This window comes from Chiloscyllium punctatum, chromosome 48 (assembly GCF_047496795.1).
Source record: "Chiloscyllium punctatum isolate Juve2018m chromosome 48, sChiPun1.3, whole genome shotgun sequence".
NCBI classification, from domain to species: domain Eukaryota; kingdom Metazoa; phylum Chordata; class Chondrichthyes; order Orectolobiformes; family Hemiscylliidae; genus Chiloscyllium; species Chiloscyllium punctatum.
The window spans coordinates 22,228,358-22,256,327 of NC_092786.1; the positions used below are offsets into that span (position 1 = coordinate 22,228,358).

General features: G+C 43.9%; 1 protein-coding gene across 2 annotated transcripts in view; it reads right to left on the minus strand.

Annotated features, from left to right (window-relative positions):
- il16 (interleukin 16) overlaps positions 1 to 27,970 on the minus strand; it is a 169,874-nt gene that overhangs the window by 75,965 nt on the left and 65,939 nt on the right. For both annotated transcript variants that reach the window (XM_072564801.1, XM_072564802.1), the window contains 3 exons: positions 12,642 to 12,764; positions 6,488 to 6,599; positions 1,407 to 1,549 (listed from right to left, as the gene is read on the minus strand). In XM_072564801.1, the coding sequence (XP_072420902.1) occupies positions 1,407 to 1,549; positions 6,488 to 6,599; positions 12,642 to 12,764 (378 nt within the window). The remainder of the gene's footprint in view (positions 1 to 1,406; positions 1,550 to 6,487; positions 6,600 to 12,641; positions 12,765 to 27,970) is intronic.

Consider the following 27,970-nt stretch of genomic DNA (forward strand, 5'->3'; position numbering starts at 1 on the left):
TGCTTTCTGTAGGTGATGGCTAGCTTTACAATGAATGGAACAAAATGAAAGCATTGCCCACATTGCACTGGTCATTGTGAAATTTCACAGATTACAGGATCTCACTATGCAAAGATTTCAATATTGGTCTCAATCCCATTTTACTGAACCAAAAACAATACTAGTGCGGTCACTGACACATTGAGCAGGATGTGCTTCCACTGTCTGGGAATGATTAGTGGGCTTTATTTTAAATAAAAGAGACTTTGGACAAATATCTGCAATTAACAAAAATGGTGAAAGCACTTCTTAACTTGAGAAAGAAGTTGAATATTGTGTAGCAGTTTACACATCAGGAAATCACTTTGCAGCAAACTATTTTGAAGTGTGCTGGAATGCAGCCAGTCGGAGAACAGCAAGATCCCACAAAGATACATGACCAGATAATATGAGTTAAGGTGTTGTTTAAAGTTTAAGCATGGGCCAGGACTTTCTTGCAGCTTCTCAACAAAGGTGTGAGTTCTCAGAGGTGAACCTGAGAGAGAAGCTGGGATTCGGTTTACTACATCGCCACTGAATGGCACCTCCATCAGGTTCAGCACCCGCAAAGTCAGCTCTGGGTGTGCTGTGAAGCTTCTGGAATGGAGCCTGAACCCTCAACTGCCTCATCTCCAGACAGCTACATTACTGACTAACACATGGCCAACAGAAAATAGCTGCTGCATTAAATTAAAAGGCAAAACATTCACTATGAAATATTGCTGAAGAACAACACATTTTTGTCAAAGCTTTTCGTCCTGCACTTTCGCAACTCACTAGAAACGCCCACGTAAAGGGAAAATAATATTTCCTACCAAACAAACAATACTCTCTTCATAAAAGCAAAATGCCACAAATGCTGGAAACCTGAAACGAACACAGACAACGCTGAGAAACTCAGCAGGTTTGGCAATGTCTCTGGAGAGAGAAACAGTTAATATTTCGACTTCATTATGACAATTCTTTAGAACTAGAGTCAGCATTCCCTGCTCTGACAGCTTAAAAAAAAATCTCTTTTTTTACTTTGATATTTCTTGTGAATTGACCTGATGTGTGCAGGATCAAAAGGCATCAACAAATATGTCATTTCTCAGCAATTTTCAAGTTCTGCACTTCCAAAGAAGCAGTGGAATACTGCTGTCTTGCAGTCTGTCTCAGTGACACTCATCCAGTAGTCAAGAATTGTGTGAGCTCTGTCCGACACTCTGCAATTAAGGAATTGTGTGAGCTCTGTAGCAGTGATACAGCCTGTAATTAAGAAATTGTGTGAGCTTTGTATCAGTGATACTTTGTAATTAAGGAACTGTATGACTGCCTCAGTGGCACTCAGCCTGTAGTTGAGGAACTCTGTGAGCTCTGTTTGTCTTGTTTCCTGTGGAACATCTTACCCAGGCACCTCCAGAAGCTTCCAGCTGTTGCGAGAGAGACTTCCTGTTGCCACAAAGGGGATGTGTTGGAGGATTACTACAGAGACCTTGTTTCATAGCAACCAGAGAATCAACATTTCTGTCTAACCAGTAGGAATTCACTCCTGCCAAAAATAAAAATGGTAAATAGTTGGAAGACGGTTGATATTCTAATATTAGCAACAAGTCAAGCCCATAGAGCCCCACAACCCAGGAAATCTGGAGTGATATATACCCATCGAATGAGTTTATATTGAGTGTTGAATGTGTATGTGACTGTTTGGGTTTGAGCTTGAGCTTGAGCTTGGTTTAGAATGCAGTTTATAAATTCCAGTATCCATATGCTTGCAGTGTTTATAAGATTGTGAAGTTTTTATGCTGTACACACAGACAGAAGACACTATGGATAGATTTGAACTTTGTGTGGTAGTATTTCTCCCCAATACTGAGTCAGCAGTTGTTTTTACTTCTCAGTTTATTTGTAATTCCACTTTCGTTTCTACTGCTAGAACTTTATAAATCACAGACTCCCAGGCTAAGCTGAAGTTGGAGTAATTTGAACAATTCTGGGCAGCACAATTCATGTACAGATGAGATTTACCAGGGAGGTGGGAGTTCAGTTATGTTATATTGCAGAAGGAAGCCATTCAGCCCATCTTTGCTGCATTGGCTGTACTATCCAGTATCAATCTCCAACCTTTATATCATTTCCCTGCACACCATTTCTATCCAAATAGTTATCCAGTGCCCTCTCAAATGCCTCAATTGAACCTGTCTTTATCATATTTATAGACAGTACATTCCACATCTTAACATCTACCTTGCTTCATTTGCAGATCACTTTAAATCTATATCCTATCATTCTTGGTCTTTTTTTGGGATCAGGGACAGCTTTTCCATATCTACTCTGTCCAGCCCACTCCCGATTTTGAAAACTTCTAACAAATCTCCTCCCAGCCTTCTGCCTGAGGGGAATAGTCCCAATGACTTCAATCTATTCTCATGATTGAAGTTTCTTATTCTTGGAATCCTTCCTCTAAATCGCACCAACGCTTTCTTCAATGTGTTCACATCCTTCCTATATCGTGGCACCTACAACTGTATACAGTACTCCAGCTGAGTTTGAGCAAGTGTCTTGTACAACTTCAACATCACCCCCTTTCTCTTGTACTCAACGCCCCTGTTAATAAAGCTGAGAACATGATGTGCTTTATTAACTGCTCCCTCTACCTGTCCTGCCACCTTCAATGATCTGTGCACATACACACCCAAGTCCCTCTACTCCTGTGTCCGCTTTAGAATTGAGATTGGAAGCATTGGGCTGTATTCTTTGGAACAAAGATGATTTCAGGAGGGATTTTGACAGGCTGGACATGAACCAAAGGACATGAACTTAAAATCATTGATAAATGATTTATAAATGAGATTTTTTAAAAAATTCTTTATTGGACTTGTCAAAAGCTGGAGAATTCTACTTGTAAAGATAAAGTTACAAAACATTAGAAGTCCATAAGCATTTCACAGTCAGCAAAATACTTTTGTAGAGTTTTCACTTTTGTAATGTAAAAAGAACAACCAATTTGCAAATGGTAAGCTCCAACAAATAGTAATGTGATGATGGCCAGTAATTTGTTTTTCAGATGTTGATTGAGGGATAAATATTATACAGGACACCCCTTTGATATACCTTTATGGATTCTTTTACTTCAACCTGTAAGGCAGATGGTGTCTTGCTTCAAGGAGCAGCACCTCCAACAATGCTGCCCTCTTGCAGTGCTGTACTGGAGTGTCAGCTTTTGAGTTTTGTGCTTGAACTGAGACTTGAACTCAGAAGCATGAGCCATACCAACTAAGCCAGCAAAGTAGAAGCTGATCCAATAAATATTCGTCTTTAAATGAGTTGAACGAGTCCTTCAGGATGAGGAGCCCACTGGGTTATGGACAGAAAAAAAGGGGGAGTGTGAACCTCAGTATGAAAGATCGAATGTTCTCTGTCTGTAAGTATCAATCAGTTCCACTTCATATTAATATTGGAAGTGGTGGGAAAGACTGTTACTTCATTAGCAATCATTTGGTTGTGGTACAAAATCAAGATTTACCCACCTGGGTAATGCAGTCATTAACTCCTGGCCAAACATCATTCCTCAGTACGAAGGAAAATTCCACCATTGACTGCAGAGCCTCCTTTACAGAGAGTTTGATGCAAGGATATAGCTCTGGTGAAATACCTGCTGCAAATCAGGATCAGCCGCAGTGATCAGAGGACCACAACACCTTAAGACAGAGGAGCTGAAACAGGCCATTCAGCCCATACGGTCTGCTCGACCATTCGATCATTCTCAACCTCATTCTCTTCCTTCTCCCCCTAATCCTGATCCCCTCACAAATCACGAACCTATCTCTCTTTGTCCTGAATACACGCAATGATTTGGCCTCCACAGCCCTCTGTAGCAATGAGTTCCACTGAGTCACCACTCTCTGGCTGAAGATATTTTTCCTTAGCTCAGTTATAAAGGATCATCCCCGTACTCTGAGGCTCTACCCTTGGGACCTAGTCTGTCCTACGAGCTGAAACATTTTCTCCACACACGCTCTATTCAGGCCCCCCAGTATTCTGTAAGTTTCAATAAGATCCCCCCTGCTCCTCCTAAACTCCATCAAGTACAGACCCAGAGTCCTTAACTACTCCTCATGAGACAAACCTTTCATCCGTGGGATCATTCTTGCACACCCCGCCCCCCCGCCGAGGATCGAAAAATCTGGATTTAAGCTATTGTCAGGAGTAACAAATCTATGCAAGCTTGTATTAATAACACAATGGATCTTTAATATAAAATAACCTAACAAAATGGTTTCAGGATTAATACTGTGCTAACATGGTTAAAGGCTGCATTCCTGCTTTGCTGAGCTAGCTGAATTAAAAGATAAAGCAGACAATGACGTCTGCATAAAATGAATCATAAGACATTAACTGACCACTCTGACTAACCTTGAACTTGCAAGCACGAGACATAATGTATGTGAGATAATACTGTTTCCCAGGAAATACCATTGGATTAACCTGCTGTCCATTATGTCACCTTATTACATTTGATTGGTTTCCTTTGTAACTAAGGTTGTACTGTATCTTAGGAAACATATAAAAATGGCTTATTCAAATTCAATTGTGCAATTTCTCCATGGAACATAGAAACTTTCAACCTCTGTGTTGCTGGACAAATTGGCGGGCTGCCTTATTTCATTAAACTGATAACCTTGCTTTAACCAGGCTGTACTCCTAGTGATTCTTTTGACCGATCGTGAAACCGAAAGGTCCCTCCTGGGATCTAGATCTTCACTTCTGGACCCCCTCTGGATCCCCTTTGAACCTCCTCTGAACCTCCTCCAACACCAGCACATCCTTCCTTCGATGTGGGGCCAAAACTGCTCACAATATTCCAAATGCAGTCTGACCAGAACCTTATACAACCTCAGCAATACATTCTTGCTGTTGTATTCTAGTCCTCTTGAAATGGATGTGAATATTGCATTTACCTTTCTAACCGCCAACTGCGTGTATGAAATGAGCGGCCAGAGGAAGTGGTGGAAGCTGATACAATTACAACATTTAAAAAGCACCTGGATGGGTATATGAATAGGAGGGATATGGGCCAAGTGTGGGCAAATGGGGCTAGATTAGGTTAGGATATCTGGTTGGTAAGTTTGAGTTGGACTGCAGGGTCTGTTTCCATGCTGTACTGCTCTATGACTCTATGAACCTGCATGTTAATCTGAAGAGAATCCTGAGCTAGGATTCCTGAATCCCTTTGTGCTTCAGATTACTGAAGCCTTTCCCGATTTAGAAAATAGTCTATGTCTCTCTTCCTCCTAACAAAATGTACAAACTCATATCTTGCCACATTGTGTTACATCTGCCATTTTTTGCCCACTCACTTAAATTAGAACAAAGAACAAAGAAACTTTACAGCCCAGGAACAGGCCCTTCAGCCCTTCAAGCCTGAGCCAATCCAACTGTACTGTCAAATCTGTCAGTCAATTCCTAAGCATCTGTATTCTTCTGTTCCCCACCTACTCATGCATCTGTCCAGACGCATCTTAAATGAATCTACTGTGCCTGCCTCTAGCACCTCTGCTGGCAACGTGTTCCATACACCTACCACCCTCTATGTGTGAAGTACTTGCCGCATGTATCCCCCTTAAACTTTTCACCTCTCACCTTGAAAGTGTGACCTCTCATTATTGAATCCTTCACCCTGGGAAAAAGCTTGTCTCTATCTACTCTGTCTATACCCTTCATGGTTTTGTAAACCTCAATCAGGTCCCCCCTCAATCTCCTTTTTCCTAATGAAAATAAACCTAACCTACTCAACCTCTCTTCATAGCTAGCACCTTCCATACCAGGCAACATCCTCGTAAACCTTCTCTGCACCCTCGCCAAAGCGTCCACATCCTTTTGGTAATGTGGCGACCAGAACTGTACACAGTATTCTAAATGCGGCCGAACCAATGTCTTGTACAATCTTAACATGACTTGCCAGCTCTTATACTCGATACCCCGTCCGATGAAGACAAGCGTACTATATGCCTTCTTGACCACTCTATCCACCTGTGCAGCAACCTTCAGGGTACAATGGACCTGCACTCCCAGATCTCTCTGCCCATCAACTTTTCCAAAGGCCCTTCCATTCATTGTATAATTTGCTCTAGACTTAGACTTGCCTAAATGCATCACCTCACATTTGTCTGGATTGAAAGCCAACTGCCACTTTTCTGCCCAACTCTCCAGCCTATCTATATCCTCCTGTATCCTCTGATATGTCCAAATCCTTCTGCAGCCTCTCTGCTTCCTCAACACTACCTGTCCTTCCACCTACCATTGTATCATCTGCAAATTTAGCAATAACGCTGTCAATGAATGCAAACCAATGAAACAATGTTCACAGTAGACCCACCACAGTAAGATGCAGCAAGTGTTAAACAAGTGATTATTGAGAGAATTGCACCAAGACATTTTCATTCAATTTCTTTTTCCATTTTCTCCCTCCTATTTCATGGTTGTTTACCTGTAGAATTGCATCGAATCCTTTGACATGGAGCTCCCGTCTGTGGGCAATGGGATTTAATAAACCTTCCTTTGTTTAATTCCATTCCAACCACTGCTTCTGCTTTGTATTCCTTAAGGAAGTCAAAAACACAACACGAAAAGAAAGCATTTAAGATTTGGGGGCCTTAACAGTGACCAAAAACTGTACTGGACCAACCCTGTCAATACTGTAGCTCCAAAAAGCAGGCCAGACATTGGGAACTTTGAGACAATTAACTGACCGTCTGTCACCCCAGTGCCCTGTCCACTGTCAACAAGGCTCAAGTTATGATGGAATACTTTCCACATGCCTGGATGAGGACAGCACCAACAACATTAATGTTGACACTATTCAGCACAAAGCAGCTCACTTAGTTAATGCCTCAGCCAACATATTAAATATTCAATTCTTCCATCACCAACACACATTAGCAACAGTGTGTTCTTTCTACTGGATGCACTGCAGCAACTTACCAAGGCAGCTTTGATACCACAGTCTGAAGAGAATGACAGAATTGTTATAGTGCAGAAGGAGGCTGCTTGGCCCATCGCGTCTGTACTGGCTGTCTGAAAGAGTCTCATCACTTGATACCATTGTCCCTCCCTTTCCCCCCTTTATTCATATGCATTCAACTCTAGTCTCCTGACTATAAGAAAGAGATTGTGGAACTTGAAAGAGTTCAGAAGACACTTACAAGGATGTTGCCAGGTTTGGAGGGTTTGAGCTGTAGGGAGAGGCTGAACAGTCTGTGGGGCTGTTTTCCCTGGAGCGTCAGAGGGGTGACCTTCTAGAGGTTTATAAGATCATGAAGAGCATGGATAGGATCTTTTTCCACAGAGTAAAGGAGTCCAGAACTAGAGGGTATTTGTTTAAGGTGAAAGGAGAAAGATTTAAAAGGGGCAATGTTCTGGATTGGTACACGAATAGGAAAGGGTTTAGAGGGATTTGAGCCAAACATTGGCAAATTGGACTAGATTTAATTATGATATCTGGTCAGCATGACAAGTTGAACTGAAGGGTTTGTTTTCATGCTGTACAACTCTATGTGCATTATTTCTATTTAAATAATAATTCAATATTCCTTGGAGTGCCTTGATTAAACTTGACTCCACTACACTTCCCAGGCAGTGCCTGCTGGAGCAAACCACTCGCTGTGTGAATGTTTTTTTCTCAAGTCATATTATTGCTCCCTGTCCACTATGTTAACTAATGATCTCTCCCATCTCAAAGGACAAGGGCAGTATATGAATGGTAAAACTACCCATGCACGTTCCTGTCCAATCCTCACATCATCCTAAGGTGAAACTAGAGTCCTTCATTGCTGTCTCCAGACACAAGCCCCAAACAGTTCCATCAATGTAGAGACATCAGATGGGCAACAGCAGTTCAAAGCATCTCACAAACCTTCAGAGCCCATTATGTGCTGGTCTATTGCACACCAACCAAATGGACATCAATCTACTATATTCAGACCTTCCAGGCAGTTAGGGTTAGAAGAGGCAGGTATATGATAGCAGGGATTTTGTGGGCAGGTATGAGATGATTGGGATTATGAGGGAGAACTGAATATTCGTGGGGAGGTATGAGGGGCAGAAGTGTGGGGGTGGGGTATATGAGGGAGAGGTGTATGACACTGGTGGGGAATGTGAAGGGTAGGTGTATAGAGGTAGGGATTGTGAGGGGCAGTTTTATCATGGGAGTATGAGGGGCAAGAGTATCATGGGGGTTATGGGGAGCAGGTTTATGATGATGTGAAGTAGGTGTGTGATAGTACAGGATTTGTGGGCAGGTGTATGATGGGAGGTGGGAGGAGGAGAATGTGAGGTGTAAGGGGCAACATTATGATGGTGGGGTATGGGGATGCAGATATATGGTTGTGTGGGGGAGGGGGAATAGATTAATGATGGTGGAGTATGGGAGGCAGGTGTGTAATGATGGTGGGGTAGGGGAGGCAGGTGTGTAATGATGGTGGGGTACAGGAGACAGGTGTGTAATGATGGTGGGGTACAGGAGACAGGTGTGTAATGATGGTGGGGTATGGGAGGCAGGTGTGTAATGATGGTGGGGTACAGGAGACAGGTGTGTAATGATGGTGGGGTAGGGGAGACAGGTGTGTAATGATGGTGGGGTACAGGAGACAGGTGTGTAATGATGGGGTACAGGAGACAGGTGTGTAATGATGGTGGGGTACAGGAGACAGGTGTATAATGATGGGGTACAGGAGACAGGTGTGTAATGATGGTGGGGTAGGGGAGACAGGTGTATAATGATGGGGTACAGGAGACGGGTGTGTAATGATGGTGGGGTACGGGAGGCAGGTGTGTAATGATGGTGGGGTACGGGGGCAGGTGTGTAATGATGGTGGGGTACAGGAGACAGGTGTGTAATGATGGTGGGGTAGGGGAGACAGGTGTGTAATGATGGTGGGGTAGGGGAGACAGGTGTGTAATGATGGTGGGGTAGGGGAGACAGGTGTGTAATGATGGGGTACAGGAGACAGGTGTGTAATGATGGTGGGGTAGGGGAGACAGGTGTATAATGATGGGGTACAGGAGACGGGTGTGTAATGATGGTGGGGTACGGGAGGCAGGTGTGTAATGATGGTGGGGTACGGGGGCAGGTGTGTAATGATGGTGGGGTACAGGAGACAGGTGTGTAATGATGGTGGGGTAGGGGAGACAGGTGTGTAATGATGGTGGGGTAGGGGAGACAGGTGTATAATGATGGTGGGATAGGGGAGACAGGTGTGTAATGATGGTGGGGTACAGGAGACGGGTGTGTAATGATGGTGGGGTACAGGAGACAGGTGTGTAATGATGGTGGAGTATGGGAGGCAGGTGTGTAATGATGGTGGGGTAGGGGAGACAGGTGTGTAATGATGGTGGGGTACAGGAGACAGGTGTGTAATGATGGTGGGGTACAGGAGACAGGTGTGTAATGATGGTGGAGTATGGGAGGCAGGTGTGTAATGATGGTGGGGTAGGGGAGACAGGTGTGTAATGATGGGGTACAGGAGACAGGTGTGTAATGATGGTGGGGTACGGGAGGCAGGTGTGTAATGATGGTGGGGTACAGGAGACAGGTGTGTAATGATGGTGGGGTAGGGGAGACAGGTGTGTAATGATGGTGGGGTAGGGGAGACAGGTGTGTAATGATGGTGGGGTAGGGGAGGCAGGTGTGTAATGATGGTGGGGTACAGGAGACAGGTGTGTAATGATGGTGGGGTACAGGAGACAGGTGTGTAATGATGGTGGGGTACAGGAGACAGGTGTGTAATGATGGTGGGGTATGGAGGCAGGTGTTTAATGATGGTGGGGTAGGGGAGGCAGGTGTGTAATGATGGTGGGGTACAGGAGACAGGTGTGTAATGATGGTGGGGTATGGGAGACAGGTGTGTAATGATGGTGGGGTAGGGGAGACAGGTGTGTAATGATGGTGGGGTAGGGGAGGCAGGTGTGTAATGATGGTGGGGTACAGGAGACAGGTGTGTAATGATGGTGGGGTACAGGAGACAGGTGTGTAATGATGGTGGGGTACAGGAGACAGGTGTGTAATGATGGTGGGGTATGGAGGCAGGTGTTTAATGATGGTGGGGTAGGGGAGGCAGGTGTGTAATGATGGTGGGGTAGGGGAGGCAGGTGTGTAATGATGGTGGGGTACAGGAGACAGGTGTGTAATGATGGTGGGGTATGGGAGACAGGTGTGTAATGATGGTGGGGTACAGGAGACAGGTGTGTAATGATGGTGGGGTACGGGAGACAGGTGTGTAATGATGGTGGGGTACGGGAGACAGGTGTGTAATGATGGTGGGGTACAGGAGACAGGTGTGTAATGATGGTGGGGTACAGGAGACAGGTGTGTAATGATGGTGGGGTACAGGAGGCAGGTGTGTAATGATGGTGGGGTAGGGGAGGCAGGTGTGTAATGATGGTGGGGTACAGGAGACAGGTGTGTAATGATGGTGGGGTAGGGGAGGCAGGTGTGTAATGATGGTGGGGTACAGGAGACAGGTGTGTAATGATGGTGGGGTACAGGAGACAGGTGTGTAATGATGGTGGGGTATGGGAGACAGGTGTGTAATGATGGTGGGGTACAGGAGACAGGTGTGTAATGATGGTGGGGTACGGGAGGCAGGTGTGTAATGATGGGGTACAGGAGACAGGTGTGTAATGATGGTGGGGTACGGGAGGCAGGTGTGTAATGATGGTGGGGTACAGGAGACAGGTGTGTAATGATGGGGTACAGGAGACAGGTGTGTAATGATGGTGGGGTAGGGGAGACAGGTGTGTAATGATGGTGGGGTATGGGAGACAGGTGTGTAATGATGGTGGGGTAGGGGAGACAGGTGTATAATGATGGGGTACAGGAGACGGGTGTGTAATGATGGGGTACAGGAGACAGGTGTGTAATGATGGTGGGGTAGGGGAGGCAGGTGTGTAATGATGGTGGGGTAGGGGAGGCAGGTGTGTAATGATGGTGAGGTAGGGGAGACAGGTGTGTAATGATGGTGGGGTACAGGAGACAGGTGTGTAATGATGGTGGGGTACGGGAGACAGGTGTGTAATGATGGTGGGGTAGGGGAGGCAGGTGTGTAATGATGGTGGGGTAGGGGAGGCAGGTGTGTAATGATGGTGGGGTACAGGAGACAGGTGTATAATGATGGTGGGGTACGGGAGGCAGGTGTGTAATGGTGGGGTACAGGAGACAGGTGTGTAATGATGGTGGGGTAGGGGAGGCAGGTGTGTAATGATGGTGGGGTAGGGGAGGCAGGTGTGTAATGATGGTGAGGTAGGGGAGACAGGTGTGTAATGATGGTGGGGTACAGGAGACGGGTGTGTAATGATGGTGGGGTAGGGGAGACAGGTGTGTAATGATGGTGGGGTACGGGAGACAGGTGTATAATGATGGTGGGGTAGGGGAGACAGGTGTGTAATGATGGGGTACAGGAGACAGGTGTGTAATGATGGTGGGGTAGGGGAGACAGGTGTATAATGATGGGGTACAGGAGACGGGTGTGTAATGATGGTGGGGTACGGGAGGCAGGTGTGTAATGATGGTGGGGTAGGGGAGACAGGTGTGTAATGATGGTGGGGTACAGGAGACAGGTGTGTAATGGTGGTGGGGTATGGGAGACAGGTGTGTAATGATGGTGGGGTATGGGAGGCAGGTGTGTAATGATGGTGGGGTACAGGAGACAGGTGTGTAATGATGGTGGGGTACAGGAGACAGGTGTGTAATGATGGTGGGGTATGGGAGACAGGTGTGTAATGATGGTGGGGTAGGGGAGACAGGTGTGTAATGATGGTGGGGTACAGGAGACAGGTGTGTAATGATGGTGGGGTATGGGAGACAGGTGTGTAATGATGGTGGGGTATGGGAGACAGGTGTGTAATGATGGTGGGGTATGGGAGGCAGGTGTGTAATGATGGTGGGGTAGGGGAGACAGGTGTGTAATGATGGTGGGGTACAGGAGACAGGTGTGTAATGATGGTGGGGTACAGGAGACAGGTGTGTAATGATGGTGGGGTATGGGAGGCAGGTGTGTAATGATGGTGGGGTATGGGAGACAGGTGTGTAATGATGGTGGGGTATGGGAGGCAGGTGTGTAATGATGGTGTGGTATGGGAGGCAGGTGTGTAATGATGGTGGGGTACGGGGGCTGTTTTATGATCTGTAATGGATCCACCACAGTTGCTTCCTGTGTCAAAGCTAAGTTTCAGCCCTGAGAACTCCTGACTCCCCCTACAATACGGTAAAAACAATGACTGCAGATGCTGAAAAACAAATACTGGATTAGTGGTTCCAGCCATGAAGGAGTTTTCCTCCTCTCTCTACAAGAATCTCAGGGAGTCCCTCTCCCACTGCAACTCCCAGGTCATTTCCTCTGCTCTGAAGCTCTTCAACCATGACTCTATGCTACTCTCTCCCCACCCCCACCCTCCTCTAGCTTATCTCTCCACCCTTCAGTCTCACTGCCTTTATTCCTGATGAAGGGCTTTTGCCCGAAACATCGATTTCGCTGCTCGTTGGATGCTGCCTGTACTGTTGTGCTCTTCCAGCACCACTAATCCCCCTACAATACAGCCAGGGAGAATGTCTAACAGTTAGACCGATGTCTTGCCTTGGTACGTACCTGTGAGATGATCTCCTCATAGGCTTCACGTTTCCATGAAATTTTCTGATATTCCCCTGGGGTCAAGTCTGACACTGGGCTACATTTCTGTGGGGACTCATCCTCTTTGCATTCTGTGAACTGCTGGAATTACAGGGAAAGCCATAAGCATTGTATCTGAGTGCCAAATGTTTAAAACTAGCTAATTAATGTATTATACACCATACTGGAAATCTTTAAAAAAATCACAGAAAATCTTGGGAACGCCCATCATGGGAAAGAGGCAATGCAGATTTGTGGACTAAAGCCAGTAATTACTGTACTCTACATTGGTCTCTACATTGGGTGCCTGTTTTGAACAGCATTGTTGTTCAGCCCTTAAGCATAATGTGAGATGGTGAGATACACGGTTAATCTGAAATTGAAATGAGGAGGCAATGGCCTAAAGGTGTTATTACTGGCCTATGAATCTGAATACTATTAATGTTCTGGGGACCTAGGTCTGTATCCCACCAAGGCAGATGGTGGAATCTGAATTCATTAAAAATCTGGAATTAAGAGTCTAATGATGATCATGAAGCCTTTATTGATTGTTGGGAAAATCTGTCTATCTTATTAATATCCTTTAGGGAAGGAAACTGCCATCCTTACCTGGTCTGGCCTTACGTTTGACTCCAGAGCCACAACAATATGGTTGAGTCTTAATCTACCTCTGGGCAATTAAGGATGGGCACTAAGTGCCGGCCTAGCCAGTGATACCCTCATCCAATGAATGAATTTTAAAATTCACACTGTTAGCTCCTATAATGTCAGTGAGACATGAGTCATGTGGTATTGTGTAATTCAGTGAACCTTTATTCCTAGTTCCTAGTATTTACAGATGTACACTACAATCACAGGCACTTGTGTGTCTGGAGTCAAGCCAAGCAATTTGCATATACTCTTGCAGATTTGTCTCAGCTTGTCATGCTACAAAAGGATAGAGCTCAGTAAGATGGAGATTGAGAGCTTTATACCGTTAGGTTACATGGTAAGATATACTGATGATACCCTGAGAATATCCCTTTAAAGAATATCACATACCTGCTACAAGACTTAACACAACATCCCCTTTTCTAAGGAAAATAAACCACAAACATAGTCTTTGTGGATAGGCTCATGTTATTCATTCAATAATTGTGTAGACATGTAAACAGATTTAACAAGATTAATCCATCAAACGTCAATATGACAGTTTAGAGGTTTGCCAACTCCTGGTCCGGTGATCAGGTACCCAACTGGAGAGATAGGAGAATTTAGGAGTTCAAGCTGAATGTGTATATTAGCGTGATTGTGCTACTGTGTGGAATGAAGGATTCATTCTATGCAATGAGGCAGTTTTTTTGGAGGTGTCCTGTGGTGTATATCCTTTAGAATGTTGGTACTAGCTCCCGTACCAATTTTGGTTTTCAGGGCATGTCAACCTGTCTTTTGGGTAAATACAATGTTGTTGAATTTAAACACATCTGCTCATCTTAGTTCATCAATGTGGTGAGTGAGGTTGACAACACGCTAGGCCTAGTCACCTTTGAAAGGTTTGCTGTGCAGTTTGTTGATGTCTTTGTATGAGTTTCCGTGCTGCCAGAGTGTGATGTTGGAGAACCTGAGTGGGCATTAAGGCTTTGTTCTGGGCTCTAGCTTGGTTTCTGAAACCCAGTTTTCTGCAGATGCATGTCTTTTGCTGTGACATGCTTTGCAGATGTCGAAATGTCAGGGTAGATGGAGCACAAAATTTTCCCTGGCATACGTCACTGGTTTAGTGCACATTGCTGAGTCTGCACTTCAGGCCTGTAATCGATATTTGCTGATTAGATTAGATTACTTACAGTGTGGAAACAGGCCCTTCGGCCCAACAAGTCCACACCGCCCCGCCGAAGCGCAACCCACCCATACCCGTACCTTTACCCCTTACCTAACACTACGGGCAATTTAGCATGGCCAATTCACCTGACCTGCACATCTTTGGACTGTGGGAGGAAACCGGAGCACCCGGAGGAAACCCACGCAGACACGGGGAGAACGTGCAAACTCCACACAGTCAGTCGCCTGAGGCGGGAATTGAACCCGGATCTCTGGCGCTGTGAGGCAGCAGTGCTAACCACTGTGCCACCGTGCCGCCCACCCTTTAGTTTGCTTGTCACCCTGACTTCATGCTGGGGTCCATCTTCCGGCAAGGCATAGATGATGTAGTCCTTATTTTCTTACCCAGAAAACCTTTCCAGAAAACTTTCACTGGAATAGCTTCTCTGCAAGTTCATTTTCAGAGAAATCACTTTGTTTCAGCATCTGGCCACATAGTTGTCAATAGACTCTTAGGTCCGAGCCATATGATAGGAGTTAAAACCTGTTAATTTGCAAGTTAATTTGCACCTTGAGCTGTCAAGTACTCTCCAGATCTTCTCTGAATCTTTTTTTATTGTCTTCAGAAAGTCCAGATGTATTCAAACTCCTCCTTATTGATAGCAAGTTAGACTTTGACTTGATCTGTCAAGTGAAGCTGTAGTTGCTTACAAAGCTGTAGTTGACTCACAGCCCAGTCCATAATCAAAGGCTTGCCTTACATTTCTTGTTGCAGGTCTGTGGTTTTTGTTTTATTAGTGTAGACTGTAGAGCTTGTTTGTTCCTTTTTTTTCACTTCCTTTGCTGTTGTGTTGTTTATTTAGTCTTGTTTTGCTTCTATTGTACTTTGATTTTCATGGTTGAAGCCAATTGAAGAAGGCTTGCTGAGAGTAGGTCCTTGCCTTTTGAAGACAAAGGCCTGAAGTGGCAGGTTTCAGGTACTCGAGGGAGTTTGCACCAAATAAGGAGTGATGACATCACATCGACTTTGGGGCCAAGCTGAAGGAAGCAAAATGGCGGAACCAACCAACTTCTGCTTCTCTGGATTTGAAAATCACACTTTAGTCCGCAAAATATTTTTTTTCTGAACTCATGGGAAATGTAGTTAGTTAACAGTATCCTTTAATTACTGATATTAGTTTCAAGCCTGTAGGAAGCTCTATAACTGCAGGTTTTGCTTTCAAACCTATAATCTGTCTTTTAACTGATGTACCTTAACTTTTATTTTGAGACACTGGCTGAAAGTTTGTTTTTTCATATTTTTCAAGGGGATAGAGTTTGAACTTTAAGTGGGGAGATGATAAATCTGCCTCCTGTCAAGTTAAGTTAGAGATCTGTACTCATATAAACTTGATTTGTAATCAATTTGTTGGTTGTCTGTATGTTTTACAATCCAAGGCTATCTAATCTTGAGTCAGGATTCTTTTGAAAGCAAAAACTGAAAGAACTGCAGATGCTGTAAATTAGAAACAAGGGCCACTGGACCTGAAACATTAACTCTGATTTCTCTCCACTGTTGCTGCCATACCCACTGAGCTTTTCCAACAATTTCTGTTTTTGTTTCAGCATGCTTCCCTTCAGCATGTCATGCTGCAAGCAACTCAGTAAGATGGAGTTGAGAGCTTTATACCTTTAAGGAATATGGAGATGGTGTCATGATTGTCCCTTAAGGGTATGTTGCATATCTGCTGTGAAAAATGACACAACACAGCCCAATGCATTGGGTAGCTTATTATTTTTAATTCTCCAGCATGCTGTCACTGTTATCTCTGTCTTTGGTCTGCTGCTCTATTCCAGTGAAGCCCAGTGTAAGCTTGAGGAGCAGCAACGCTTTTCAGATTTCTGGAATCATCATTAAGTGCAACAATTTCACTGAGGTCTGTTGCCCTTTTCTTGTTTCTTTTCCTTTGCTCATTTCATTTGCCTCTTGTTTCTTGTTCTCTTACGTCCCTCAATGAAAATAAGAGTCTGCCACTCAAGCCTGTTCCACCATTGATTTAGATCATGGCTGATCTGATTCTAACCTTAAACTCTACATTCCTGCACATTCCCAATAATCCCTCATCCTCTTGGTGAAGAATAATCTATCAACCTTTGCCTTAAAAATATCTAAAGATTCTGCATTCTCTGCTTTTTGACGAAGGGAATCCTAAAGAATCTCAACCTTCGGAGAGAAAACAAACCTTATCTTTTGTTTGAAATGGGTGACTCCTTACTTTTCAACTATGACCCCTAGTTCGAGATTCTCTCACCAGATAAAACGTCTTTTCAATATTCATCCTGTCAAGTTCCCTCGGGATTTACATGTTTCAATTAAGTCACCTCTGACTCTTCTAAACTCCAGGGGTGATTGGTCTTACGTGTCTAGCCTTTCCTCATAAGGCAACCTGCTCATTCCAGGCATTGGTTTTGTAAACATCCCCTGAGCTGCTTTCAATGTATTAACATCTTTCTGGAAGTGCCTTGAGGATTATTGTACACAGTACTTCAATGCGATCTCACCAATACCCTGTATAACTCACGTGCAACTTCCTTAATCTTGCGTTCGATTCCTCTTGCAATACCATTCTACTGGCTTTCCTGATTAAGCTTCCTGCAAGCTATCATTTGTGATTCATGCTTTAGGACACCCAGATCTCTCTGCATCTCAGAGGTCTTTAACCTCTCACCATTTAGATAATATGCACCTTTTTTATTCTTTCAGCCAACATGGACAATTTCACATTTCCCCACATTGTACCCCATTTGCAGACCGTTGCCCCATCATTTAACCTATCTGTATCCCTTTGTAAGCTTCTTATGTCCTTTTCACATCTCACTTTCCTATCTATCTTGGTGTCATGAGCAAACTTAGGTACCAAACCTTCAATCCCTTCACCCAACTCATTAATACCAATTGTAAAGAGTTGAGGCCCCAGCAATGACTCCCAAGTCAATACCACTTGTGACATCCTGCAAACTGAAAACAGCCCATTTATTCTTACCCCTGTTTCCTATTAGCTGACCAATTGTCTATCCATTCAAAAAATGTTATCCGCTACATCCTGAGATTTTATTTTCTGCAATAACCTTTGATCACCTTATTCACGCCTTCTGGCAATCTATAATACATCCACTGGCTCCCCTCTATCTACAGTACAAATGACATCTTCAAAGAATTTCAAAGGACATGAGCACACTTGCTTTTTATTTTTACCTTTTTTGCCCCATGGCTATTCTTTTTAGCCTCTCCACCTTTATAATTGAACCTCTCCCAGTTAACTCCTTTCAACAGACACAAAAGCAGAAATTGCTGGAAAAATTCAGCAGGTCAGGCAGCATCTGTGAAGAGAAAGCAAAGTTGACACTTTGTGTTCAGTGACCCTTCTTCAGAACTTCTTTTGCAGATAGGTCTTGATTTGACTTTATCGTACTCACTGTTACTCAAAACCACCTACGTCTCTGAAGTTAATTATAAAAGCAAGTTATAGTGGACTCTGGATCTCCGAACTAAAAGCTGAAAGTACAGGAGAGGTTCAGCAGTTTGGCTGCATCTAGGGAGAGAGAAGTGGAGCTTCAGAGAGATCTGGAAGCAGAAATGGAATAGATTTAAGGTTTTAAGTCTGAAATGACTTCTTCAGAACTCAATTCTGAAGTGCAAATTCAGAGCTTCAGTTTCTGAAGGTGAGTCAAGTTGAAACATTAACTCTTCTGTCCACAGGAACTGTGAGACATGCAAAACCTCTCGTGTGTCTTTATTTCACGTTTGTAATAGTTCTAAATTCTGACGAAAGGTCATCACTCTGAAACATTAATTTTGTTTCTCTCACCACAGATGCTACCTGCCCTGCTGAGTATTTCCAATGTTTTCATTACTGATTTCCAATATTTGCAGTATTCTGCTTTTCAATTACATGATGTAGTTTTGATGAGAGTTAAAAGAACTGGTTATATTTACTGGAAGAGGAGAAGGTTATGGAAGACCTAGTAAAAATTCAGAAGTGAAACTATCACTGTATTCTAACAGATGAAAGGCTTAACAGACAATCAATTTTTCAATGTATAATTTCAGTTACATCACACTGTAAACTTTTATTATAAATTCTGTGTTAGGATTGAGCCCTCCACTATCACCTGATGAAGGAGCGTCACTCCGAAAGCTAGTGTGCTTCCAATTAAACCTGTTGGACTATAACCTGGTGTTGTGTGATTTTTAACTGAATAAAGCAGAGTTGCAAACTTAACTCAAAAATTAATCTCTGCCAATATTGAATTCATTGACCTCACACAGCTCAAATGTCCATTTGTACAATGTGAGTCAGGCACAATGGTGTTTATTATATGGGGAAGACCATAGCTAACTTTCATTTTAAGCCAAAAAGGGAGCTGAACAGATGCAGGGAATTTAATTTAGATTAGACTAAGTTAGCATGATTGCCAAATGAGACCCATGGTAGTTGCAAACATTAACAAAGTTAAATCCAGCCTCACTTCCCACAGTTGAAGACTTTGCAAGATGAAACCACAGATCTCCCTGTGAACTGGGTTGCCTCACAAATAGTGGGGAAAGTCTTCCCAATCCCCACAAAGACTGACCTCAATCCCTCGACATCCAGCCGTTTAGCACCTATCGCATTGAGTCTATTCACACTCTCGAATAACTTGAACAGAATTGTCGACAGTGTGTTGCTGGAAAAGCACAGCAGGTCGAGCAGCATCCGAGGAGCAGGAGAATCGACGTTTTGGGCGAAAGCCCTTCCTCAGGTTTTGCCTGAAACATCGATTCTCTTGCTCCTCGGTTGCTGCCTGACCTGCTGTGCTTTTTCAGTGCCACACTCTCGACTGTAATCTCTAGCATCTGCACTCCTCACTTTTGTCTGGTTGATTTGAACAGAATTGTGTCCAGGTTAAGGAGGTTGGTTTATCTCACTGCAGCCAGTAAGAGATTGGTCACCATAAAATTAACCAAGTAAGAGAGTTTGAAAAACAACAATCAAAAGTCAGATAAAAGTGACCTCTGAACTGGTAAAGAAAGGAGAAAGAAATGCAGCTGAAGGAACATAAATTTGAAAGAAGAGTGAACAATATAAATGAAGACATCTGAAATTATTTAGAATCATCTAGAATATCTTTTCCTGAGCTGTTCATCTCCCATCACTTGGAAAGTTGTCCATTTTGGCAGAAAGAATAAAAAAAAAGCAGACTAGTGCCTAAACTGAGAACAACTACAGAATTTGGGATTGCAGACCTAAAACCAAGCAGAAGGCAGATCTAAAAATGAGATGCCAACTTGGTGAAGTTACCAAGCAGGATTACCTGCATGCCAAACAGCCTAAGCAGCAATTGATAGGCAGAGCTAAGCAATTCTGCGACCCACAGATCAGACATAAGATCTGCAATTCTGCCACATACAGTTGTGAATGGTGGTGGACAATTAAACAACTCACTGGAGGAGAAGGAGGCACCACAAATATCCGCATGCTCAATGATGGAAGTGAAAATCTGTATAGGGTATATAAATAGGTTGGAAAATAGTTAAGTTTTGAGTTTTTGTGAAGCAAGAATTCAGCTGAGCATGACTCAGATCAGATAAGAACTTACAGTTAACAGTGGGTGCTGGAGGTAAGGATGATCAGTTGACAAGGTGGAAAAGCATTCATTATGTAGAGTCATTTAACAGTATTGGAAGCATTCAGTTTGTAAGGTCACTTTAACAAGTTGAAAAGTATTCTTATGTGAAGTCAGTTATTCATTGTGTAACAACAGATGGCTTAATCTTTACTATTGAGACTCGCTGATTGTAACAGGCACCCAATCAATATGTTTGTTGGCTTATCCTCCCTGTAAAGTGATGATATAATTCATTAAGAATCATTAAGAGAAGACTAAGAACCCATGTCCCTGTGCACATGAATGATCATTCTGTCTCCGTCCAGAGCCTGGAATAAAGATGAAGGAGGTAAAACTATATTGTGTCTCTGAGCGTTTTGCTTCGACTGGGTGGGGTGGAGTGGGGATGGGATGACAATATTGGTGTAGTCGGCAAGATCCAAACAGATTGTTACGCTCAGACAGTGTTAGCAGCTGCTCAAACACATCAGTGTCTCGAGCCTGATGGGCCACAAGGTAAGATTTTATCCCTTGGTCCCTTTTGATATTCCAGTGTGCCAAAGATGGTCCCCTCGCTCGATCGCTATCTATTCTATGGATTCTTCGAATGGTAATTAGGTCAGTCTAAACACAGTTTTGCAAGTGCGCTGGCAGGCAGAAGTTCAGGTCCTGGTGCAGTACTGGGGTTCGAGTCCCGTGGTGTGTAATTGAGGTACAAGTCCTCTGCACTGTATTGGGGTTCAAGTCCCATGGGTGTGTAATTGAGGTGCAAGTCCTCTGTGCAGTACTGGGGTTCGAGTCCCATGGGTGTGTAATTGAGGTACGAGTCCTCTGCGCTGTATTGGGGTTTGAATCCCCTGTTGTGTAACTGACGTACGAGTCCTCTGCACTGTATTGGGGTTCAAGTCCCATGGGTGTGTAATTGAGGTACGAGTCCTCTGTGCTATATTGGGGTTCGAGTCCCCTGGGTGGGTAATTGAGGTACGAGTCCTCTGTGCTGTATTGGGATTCGAGTCCCATGGGTGTGTAATTGAGGTACGAGTCCTCTGCACTGTATTGGGGTTCGAGTCCCCTGGGTGGGTAATTGAGGTACAAGTCCTCTGCGCTGTATTGGGGTTTGAGTCCCCTGGTGTGTAATTGAGGTAAGAGTCCTCTGCGTGATACTAGGGTTTGAGTCCCCTGGGTGGGTTTAAGTGAGGTTCGAGTCCTCCGCGCTGTGCTGCCATTCGAGCTCTCTGTGTTTAAGAAAGATTCAAGCTCTGAGCTCTCTATGTTTAACTGGGGTTTGGGTTTCCTGTGTTTAAGTGGGGTTCGAGTTCTGTGTATAATTGAAATTTGAGTTCTCTGTGTTTAAGTGGGGTTTGAGTTCTCTGTGTTTAAGTGGGGTTTGAGCCCCCCGTAAGGAGTAAAGTGAGAAAGGAGTTAAAGTCCCTGAGTGGAGAAATTTGAGGCTGTGCGAGTCTTTGTTCGGGGGGGTGGGGGAGAGAGTGGCTTGGATTGCCATGTGGCCTGCTGCAAGGGCTTTCTCGTTTTATAAGTGTAATTTCAGTGAGAGGATGGAAAAAAATAAATAAAAACAAGAAATGCTGAAATTAGGATTGTACTAATACTTGAGTTGGAAAAGGAAAGTTTCAATGTAATTGTGCCATGCTGAGAGTGTTCGATGTTTAAAAAATTTGGTTTGTTAAAATACTGGTTCAGAAAGTCCTTTTAAGTAACTTTTTTTGCCTTATTTGAATCAGAATCTCAATTCAGTGTGTTTTTTGGGCTATGTAATAGGTCAGATTTTGTTTTTACATTGAAATTGTACAACATTATGTCCGTCTTAAAATTATCAAACTTGTCACCTGAAAGCAAATTGATCGAGTGCCTTGAGCCCCTGATTTGATTGAAATTCTACCATGCCTGTTTAAAAAAAAATGTTGGGTCAGTGGTCCTGCTTTAGCCAGATGAGAGTATTGTATTAAAAAATCTTTGTGTTTTTAATGCAGAGCATTCACAAAAAGAAGAGTGCATTTTAGTTTTGATGTTTAAGATTGTAGAGGATATTAGAACTGGAGGCTGAGCTGTTTCAGTTCTGTTAATTATTGGTAAGACTTCATTGGTCCCCTTCATATTGCAAATTCAAAGAATGTTGATCTCTCCCAAAGTTGCCACTGTAATTCTGACTGTTTTATTTGGGAAGCTTCATTTGGAGAACATATTATAAAATACTCTGCACTTGTTTCCCACGAATATTTGAGATCTAAATCTGAACTGAAACTGCCTCTTGATTTGCTAAAGTGCAGGAAACATTTTGTTGTTTTCTGGCTGTTCCAGACTTTTAAAATACTTTAATTAGCAAGTATTAATTTGTTAAAGGAAATAATTTTTGAATAACCTGAATGGGGGTCCCCCGAGGGTTTGATTTTAGGACCATTGATAGCTGTTTATAATTGACTGAATTGTTAGGCAGTACAATTTAGAAGTTTATGGATTGTATAAAACTTAATAATGTCATAAATAATGAGTAGAGTAACAGACTTCAAGATGACTGCAAATGTTGAAGTAGGCAGACACAATTTAGTGTATTTAAATGTGTGACTGTCTTCATACTGATAACCACCTTGGCAAGGAAGGAATGAGAGAGGAAATGCGAAGATACTTTAAGCGGCTAACATCTGTTCTAGAGTTTCTCCATTTACAGGTAAAGAACGCCTTCGGACTACTGCCTCCACTACCTTATCCAACAGATTCAATCTGCTCCCTGGTCATGAGCGTGAAAAGTGAAGAAGCTAACAACTGTGAAGAGGAGGTCCGTACACTTTATGTCAATGGCCTTCCTGTGGACATTAAACCACTTGAGCTTTACCTTCTCTTTCGATCATTTAAGGGATATGAAGGTTCACTGATCAACTTAACATCAGAACAGCCATATGGCTTTGTTACATTTAACAGCAGAGCAGGAGCTGAAGCAGCCAAGAATGCTGCGTTCACCGCGCCTGCTGCTGCACGCTCAGATGTGCTGGTATCCTCTATCTGAAGCATCTCCAGAAGGATGGAAGTCTCATCAGTTTTGTGGAGTATTTAACTGCCCTTATCCAAGAATTCAGATTTTTCCGTGGAGTGATGCACAAGGATAGATTGAATTTTGACATCAAGTCATAGAGTCCTACAGCATGGAGATAGGCCCTTTGGCCCAAACTGATCCATGCTGACCAAAGATAACCACAAACACTAACCCCATTTCCCTGCAGCTGGCTATATCCTTCTAATCCTTTCCTATCCATGTATTTGTCCAAATGTCTTTTAAATGTTGTTGATGTACCCACCTCAACCACTTCCGCTGGGAGCTCATTCCATATGCGTACCACCCTCTGTGTAAAAATGTTGCCCCTCAGGCTCCCTTTTAGTCTTTGCCCTCTATCCTTAAACTGATGTCCTCTAGTCCTTGATTCCCCAATCCTGGGAAAAAGACTGAGTGCATTCACTCTTTCTTTGCTCTCATGATCTTATTCACTTCTCTAAGGTCCCCCCTCCATCTCCTACGCTCAAAAGAAACATGTCCTTGCGTGTCCAACCTCTTCCTATAACTGAGACCATTGAGTCCTGGCAACATCCTTGTAAATTTCTTCTGCGCTCTTTCTAGTTTAATAACATCCTTCCTATAGCAAGGTGACTACAACTGAACACAATACTCCAAGTGTGGCCTCACCAACATCCTGTACACCTGCATAACAAATTTCCAACTTCTATATTCTGTGCCCTGACTGATGAAGGCCAGTGTGCCAAAAGCCTTCTTCACTGCCCTGTCTACCTGGGACTCCACTGTCAGACATCCATGCACCTGAACTCCAAGGTCCCTCTGTTCCACTGCACTCCCTCAGGCCCTACCATTCACCATGAAACACCTACCTTGATTTGACTTTCTAAAATGCAAGACCACACATCTATTTTAAACTCCATTTGCTATTTCTCGGCCCACTTCCCCAACTGATCAAGGTCCTGCTGCAATTACTAATAATCTTCCTCACTGTCCATGATACCGATTATTTTAGTGTCATCTGCAAACTTATTAATCATGCCTTGTATATTCTCATCTAAACCATTGATATTGATAACAAACAGTAATGGGCCCAGCACCGACCCCTGAGGCACTCCACTAGTCACAGGCCCCCGGTCTGACAAGCATCTTCCACTATTACCCTCTGCTTCCTACCATCAAGCCAACTGTGTATCCAATTTGCAGATCCCCCTGATCTAACCTTCCAGAGCAGCCTACCATGTGGAACCTTATCAAAGGCCTTACTGGAACCCATATAGACCACATCTACCACCCTGTCCTCGTCAACCTTCCTGGTCACTTCATCAAAGAACTCTAACAAATTTGTGAGGCATGATCTCCCACTCACAAAGCCATGCTGACTACTCCTAATCAAACCCTGTCTTTCTAAATGCATGTATATCCCTCAGAATCTTCTCAAATAACCTACCCACCACAGCTGTTAGGCTTACTGGTCTATAGTTCCCAGATTTTTCTTTGCAGCCCTTCTTGAATAAGGGCACAACATTCGCTACCCTCAAGTTTTATGGGACCTTACCCATGACTAACAATGATGCAAAAATATCAGCCAGGGACCCCATAAATTCTTCTTTAGTCTCTTGCACTGTTCTTGGATATAGCTGGTCAATACCAAGAGATTTATCCAACTTCATACATTCTAATACATAAAACATTTCCTCTTCTGTGATATAGATTGTCCCCAAGATATGACCCCTAACTTCCCCAAGTTCCCATGTCTTTCTCCATGATAAACACGGAGGAGAATATTCATTTGAGGACCTCGCCCATCCCCTGCGGTTCTACACATATATGTCCACTCTGGTCCTTGAGGGGCCCTATTCTCTCTAGTCATTCTTTTTCCTTTAATATACTTAAAGAACCTCTTTGGATTCACCCTAATCTTCTCAGCCAAGGCTATCTCGTGCCCCCTTTTCACCCTCGTGATTTCCTCCTTCAGTAAACTCGTGTATTCCCTGTATACCTCCAGGATTTCCCTTGATCCCAGCTGCCTGTACTTAAGCCTCTATTTTTTCTGGTCAAAGTCTCAGTATCTCTTGTCATCCAGGGTTCCCTATTCTGGCCAACCTGGCCCTTCACCCTCACAGGAACGCATAGACTTTGAACTCTAGCTATCTCACTTTTCAAGGCCTCCCACTTGCCAGAGGTCCCTTTGCCGGCAAACAAACTACTCTAATCAAAGCCTGGAAGCTCCTGTCTAATATTCGCCTTGCCCCAGTTTGGAACTTGAACCTGTGGAACAGTTTTGTCTCTCTCCCTAACTATTTTAAAATTAATAGAACAATGGTCACTGGTCCCAAAGTGTTCCCCACTGTCCTGCCCTATTTCCCAAGAGTAGGTCGAGTTTTGCTCCATTCTGAGTAGAACCCTTTCTGTACTGCTTGAGGAAACGTTCCTGAACGCACTTAACAAATTCCACCCTGTCTAAGCTCTTAACACTCTGGCAGTATTCCCTGTCTATGTTTGGAAAATTAAAACCCCCTACTATGACAGCCCTATTGCTCCTGCAAGTCTCCCTAGTCTCCTAGCATATTTGTTCCTGTAATTCCTGTTGACTATCTGGGGGCCTATATTACAACCCCAATAACATCACCATCCTCTTCTTATTTTGTGGTTCCACCCACAAACCCTCACTGGATGATCCTTCAATTAATTCATCTCTGATTACTGCTGTGATACTCGCGTTAATCAAAAATGCAACGCCCCCTCCCCTCCTTCCACCACCTCTGTCCTGCCTAAAGCACCTGTACCCTGGCACATTAAGTTGCCAGTCCTGTCCGTCCCTTAGCCATGTTTCTGTAATGGCTGTAATATCCCAGTCCCATGTACCTCTGCGTGCTGAGTCCATTAGCCTTACCTGCCAGCACTCCTGCATTGAATTAAATGCAACAGGCTTTCCTTGCACCCTATCATGTTCCAGCCTGACCTGTCTCTTCACTTTACTATTTCTGATTACTGTATCTCTTTCTAGCCTCACATTTGCCTCCCTAATGTTGAGGATCCCATCCCCCTGCCAATCTAGATGAGATTCCCTATAATATGGAAACAGGCCATTTGGCCCAACAAGTCCACATCGACCCTCTAAAGAATAAACCACCCAGATCTATTTCCCCATATTTACCCCTGACTAATGCAGCTAACACTACAGGCAATTTAGCATGGCCAATCCACCCTAAACTGTATATCTTTGGACTGTGGGAAGAAACAGGAGCACCTGCAGGAAATTCACTCACGGGGAGAATGTGCAAGCTCCACACAGGCAGTCCCCTGAGGCTGGAATTGAACCCAGGTCCCTAGTGCTGTGAGGCAGCAGTGCTAGCCACTGAGTCACAAAGATATTGGTCCCCTCCAGTTCAGGTGCAACCGGTCCCTCATGAACAGGTCACCTCTGCCCCAAAAAAGGCCCCATTGATCTAAAAATCTAAATCCCTGCTCCCTGCACCCATTCTTTTGGCATTAATCTTTCGGCATTTATGGCATTCATCTGCCATTTTGTCCTGTCCTTATCATCATTAGCATGTGGCACAGGAAGTAATCCAGAGATTACCAGCAAAGAAGTCCTGGTTTTTAACTTTCTTTCCTAGCTCTCTCTAATCACCCTGCAGGACCTCATCCCTATTTCTGTCAGTGTCATTTCTGCCAATGTGCACAATGACTTCTGGCTGCTCCCCCTCCCCCCTGAAAATGTTCTGCAGCCGCTCTGGGACCTCCTGAACCCTGGCACCCAGAAGGCAACACAGCATCCTGGATTTCACAGAATCTCCTTTCTGTCCCCCTAACTATCGAGTCTCCTGTCACTGAGGTCCTGTTTACCCTTACCCTTTCCCGCTGTGCCCCAGAGACACCAAACTGGCTACTGCTGCTTTCCCCAGAACGGTCATCACCCGCCCCCCCCCCCCCAACGGTATCCACAATGTTTTCAAGGAGAATGAGAAACCAGAGAAGAGGGGACAAGTGTTCTCTGTGTGTTGTGAGTGTTTGAGACACTCTTCCTCGAAAGCAGGTAGAAACAGAGCTTTGAATGTTTTTACAGCGGAGGTGGATGGCTCCTTGTTAAGTTAGGGGGTGAAAGGTCATGGGTGAAAGGTAGATGGGAATGTGGATTTGAGGTTACAATCTGATCAGTCCTGAACTTATTGAGTGACAGCGCAGGCTTGAGAAGCTAAATATGTCAGTCAATGATGGTATTAAAACACTAGAAAGGGTGAGATAAGTTCAGAAAACCAGAATATAGAGCTTAGGTTTAGAAGAAAAATGACAAAGGCCAAATGTCCTATTTCAGCCACTTCCAATCTGAATGAAGACAGTTACAAATAGGAAATACCACAGTCTGGGCTAACATCACCTCTCCCTGGAAGAAGCGCACAAATATTTGCAAAATATGTCAATTTTCACCATTCATCAGCTCCTACAAAAACAACTTGCATTTACATAGCACCATACCCCTCAGGGTAGAGTAACCTCTCACATTTCACATCAGCAATACCAAGGAGAAAGTGGAAGATGAGGCAAAAAGAAGTCATTCAATCAGGTGACTAAAGGCCAGTCAAAAAAGATCCGAGGGGTCTGAAGGGAAAGGTGTACATGGAGAGAAGGAAAACTTTAAAGTGGAGCATTCCAGAGCTTGGGGCCAGACAACTGAAAATGCACTCGCCTGAGGCACAGGCATTAATGCTGCCTGTCAGAGGCTTTAGAAGTTGTGGAAGGGAAGTGCTCATAAATACTATTGTATGGCCCAACTGTTAATTTATCCAATTTTGAGGAAGATTGTGGAGAATTAGGTTTCTGGGCCCATTAAAGCCCTTATATGACCAATCATGGT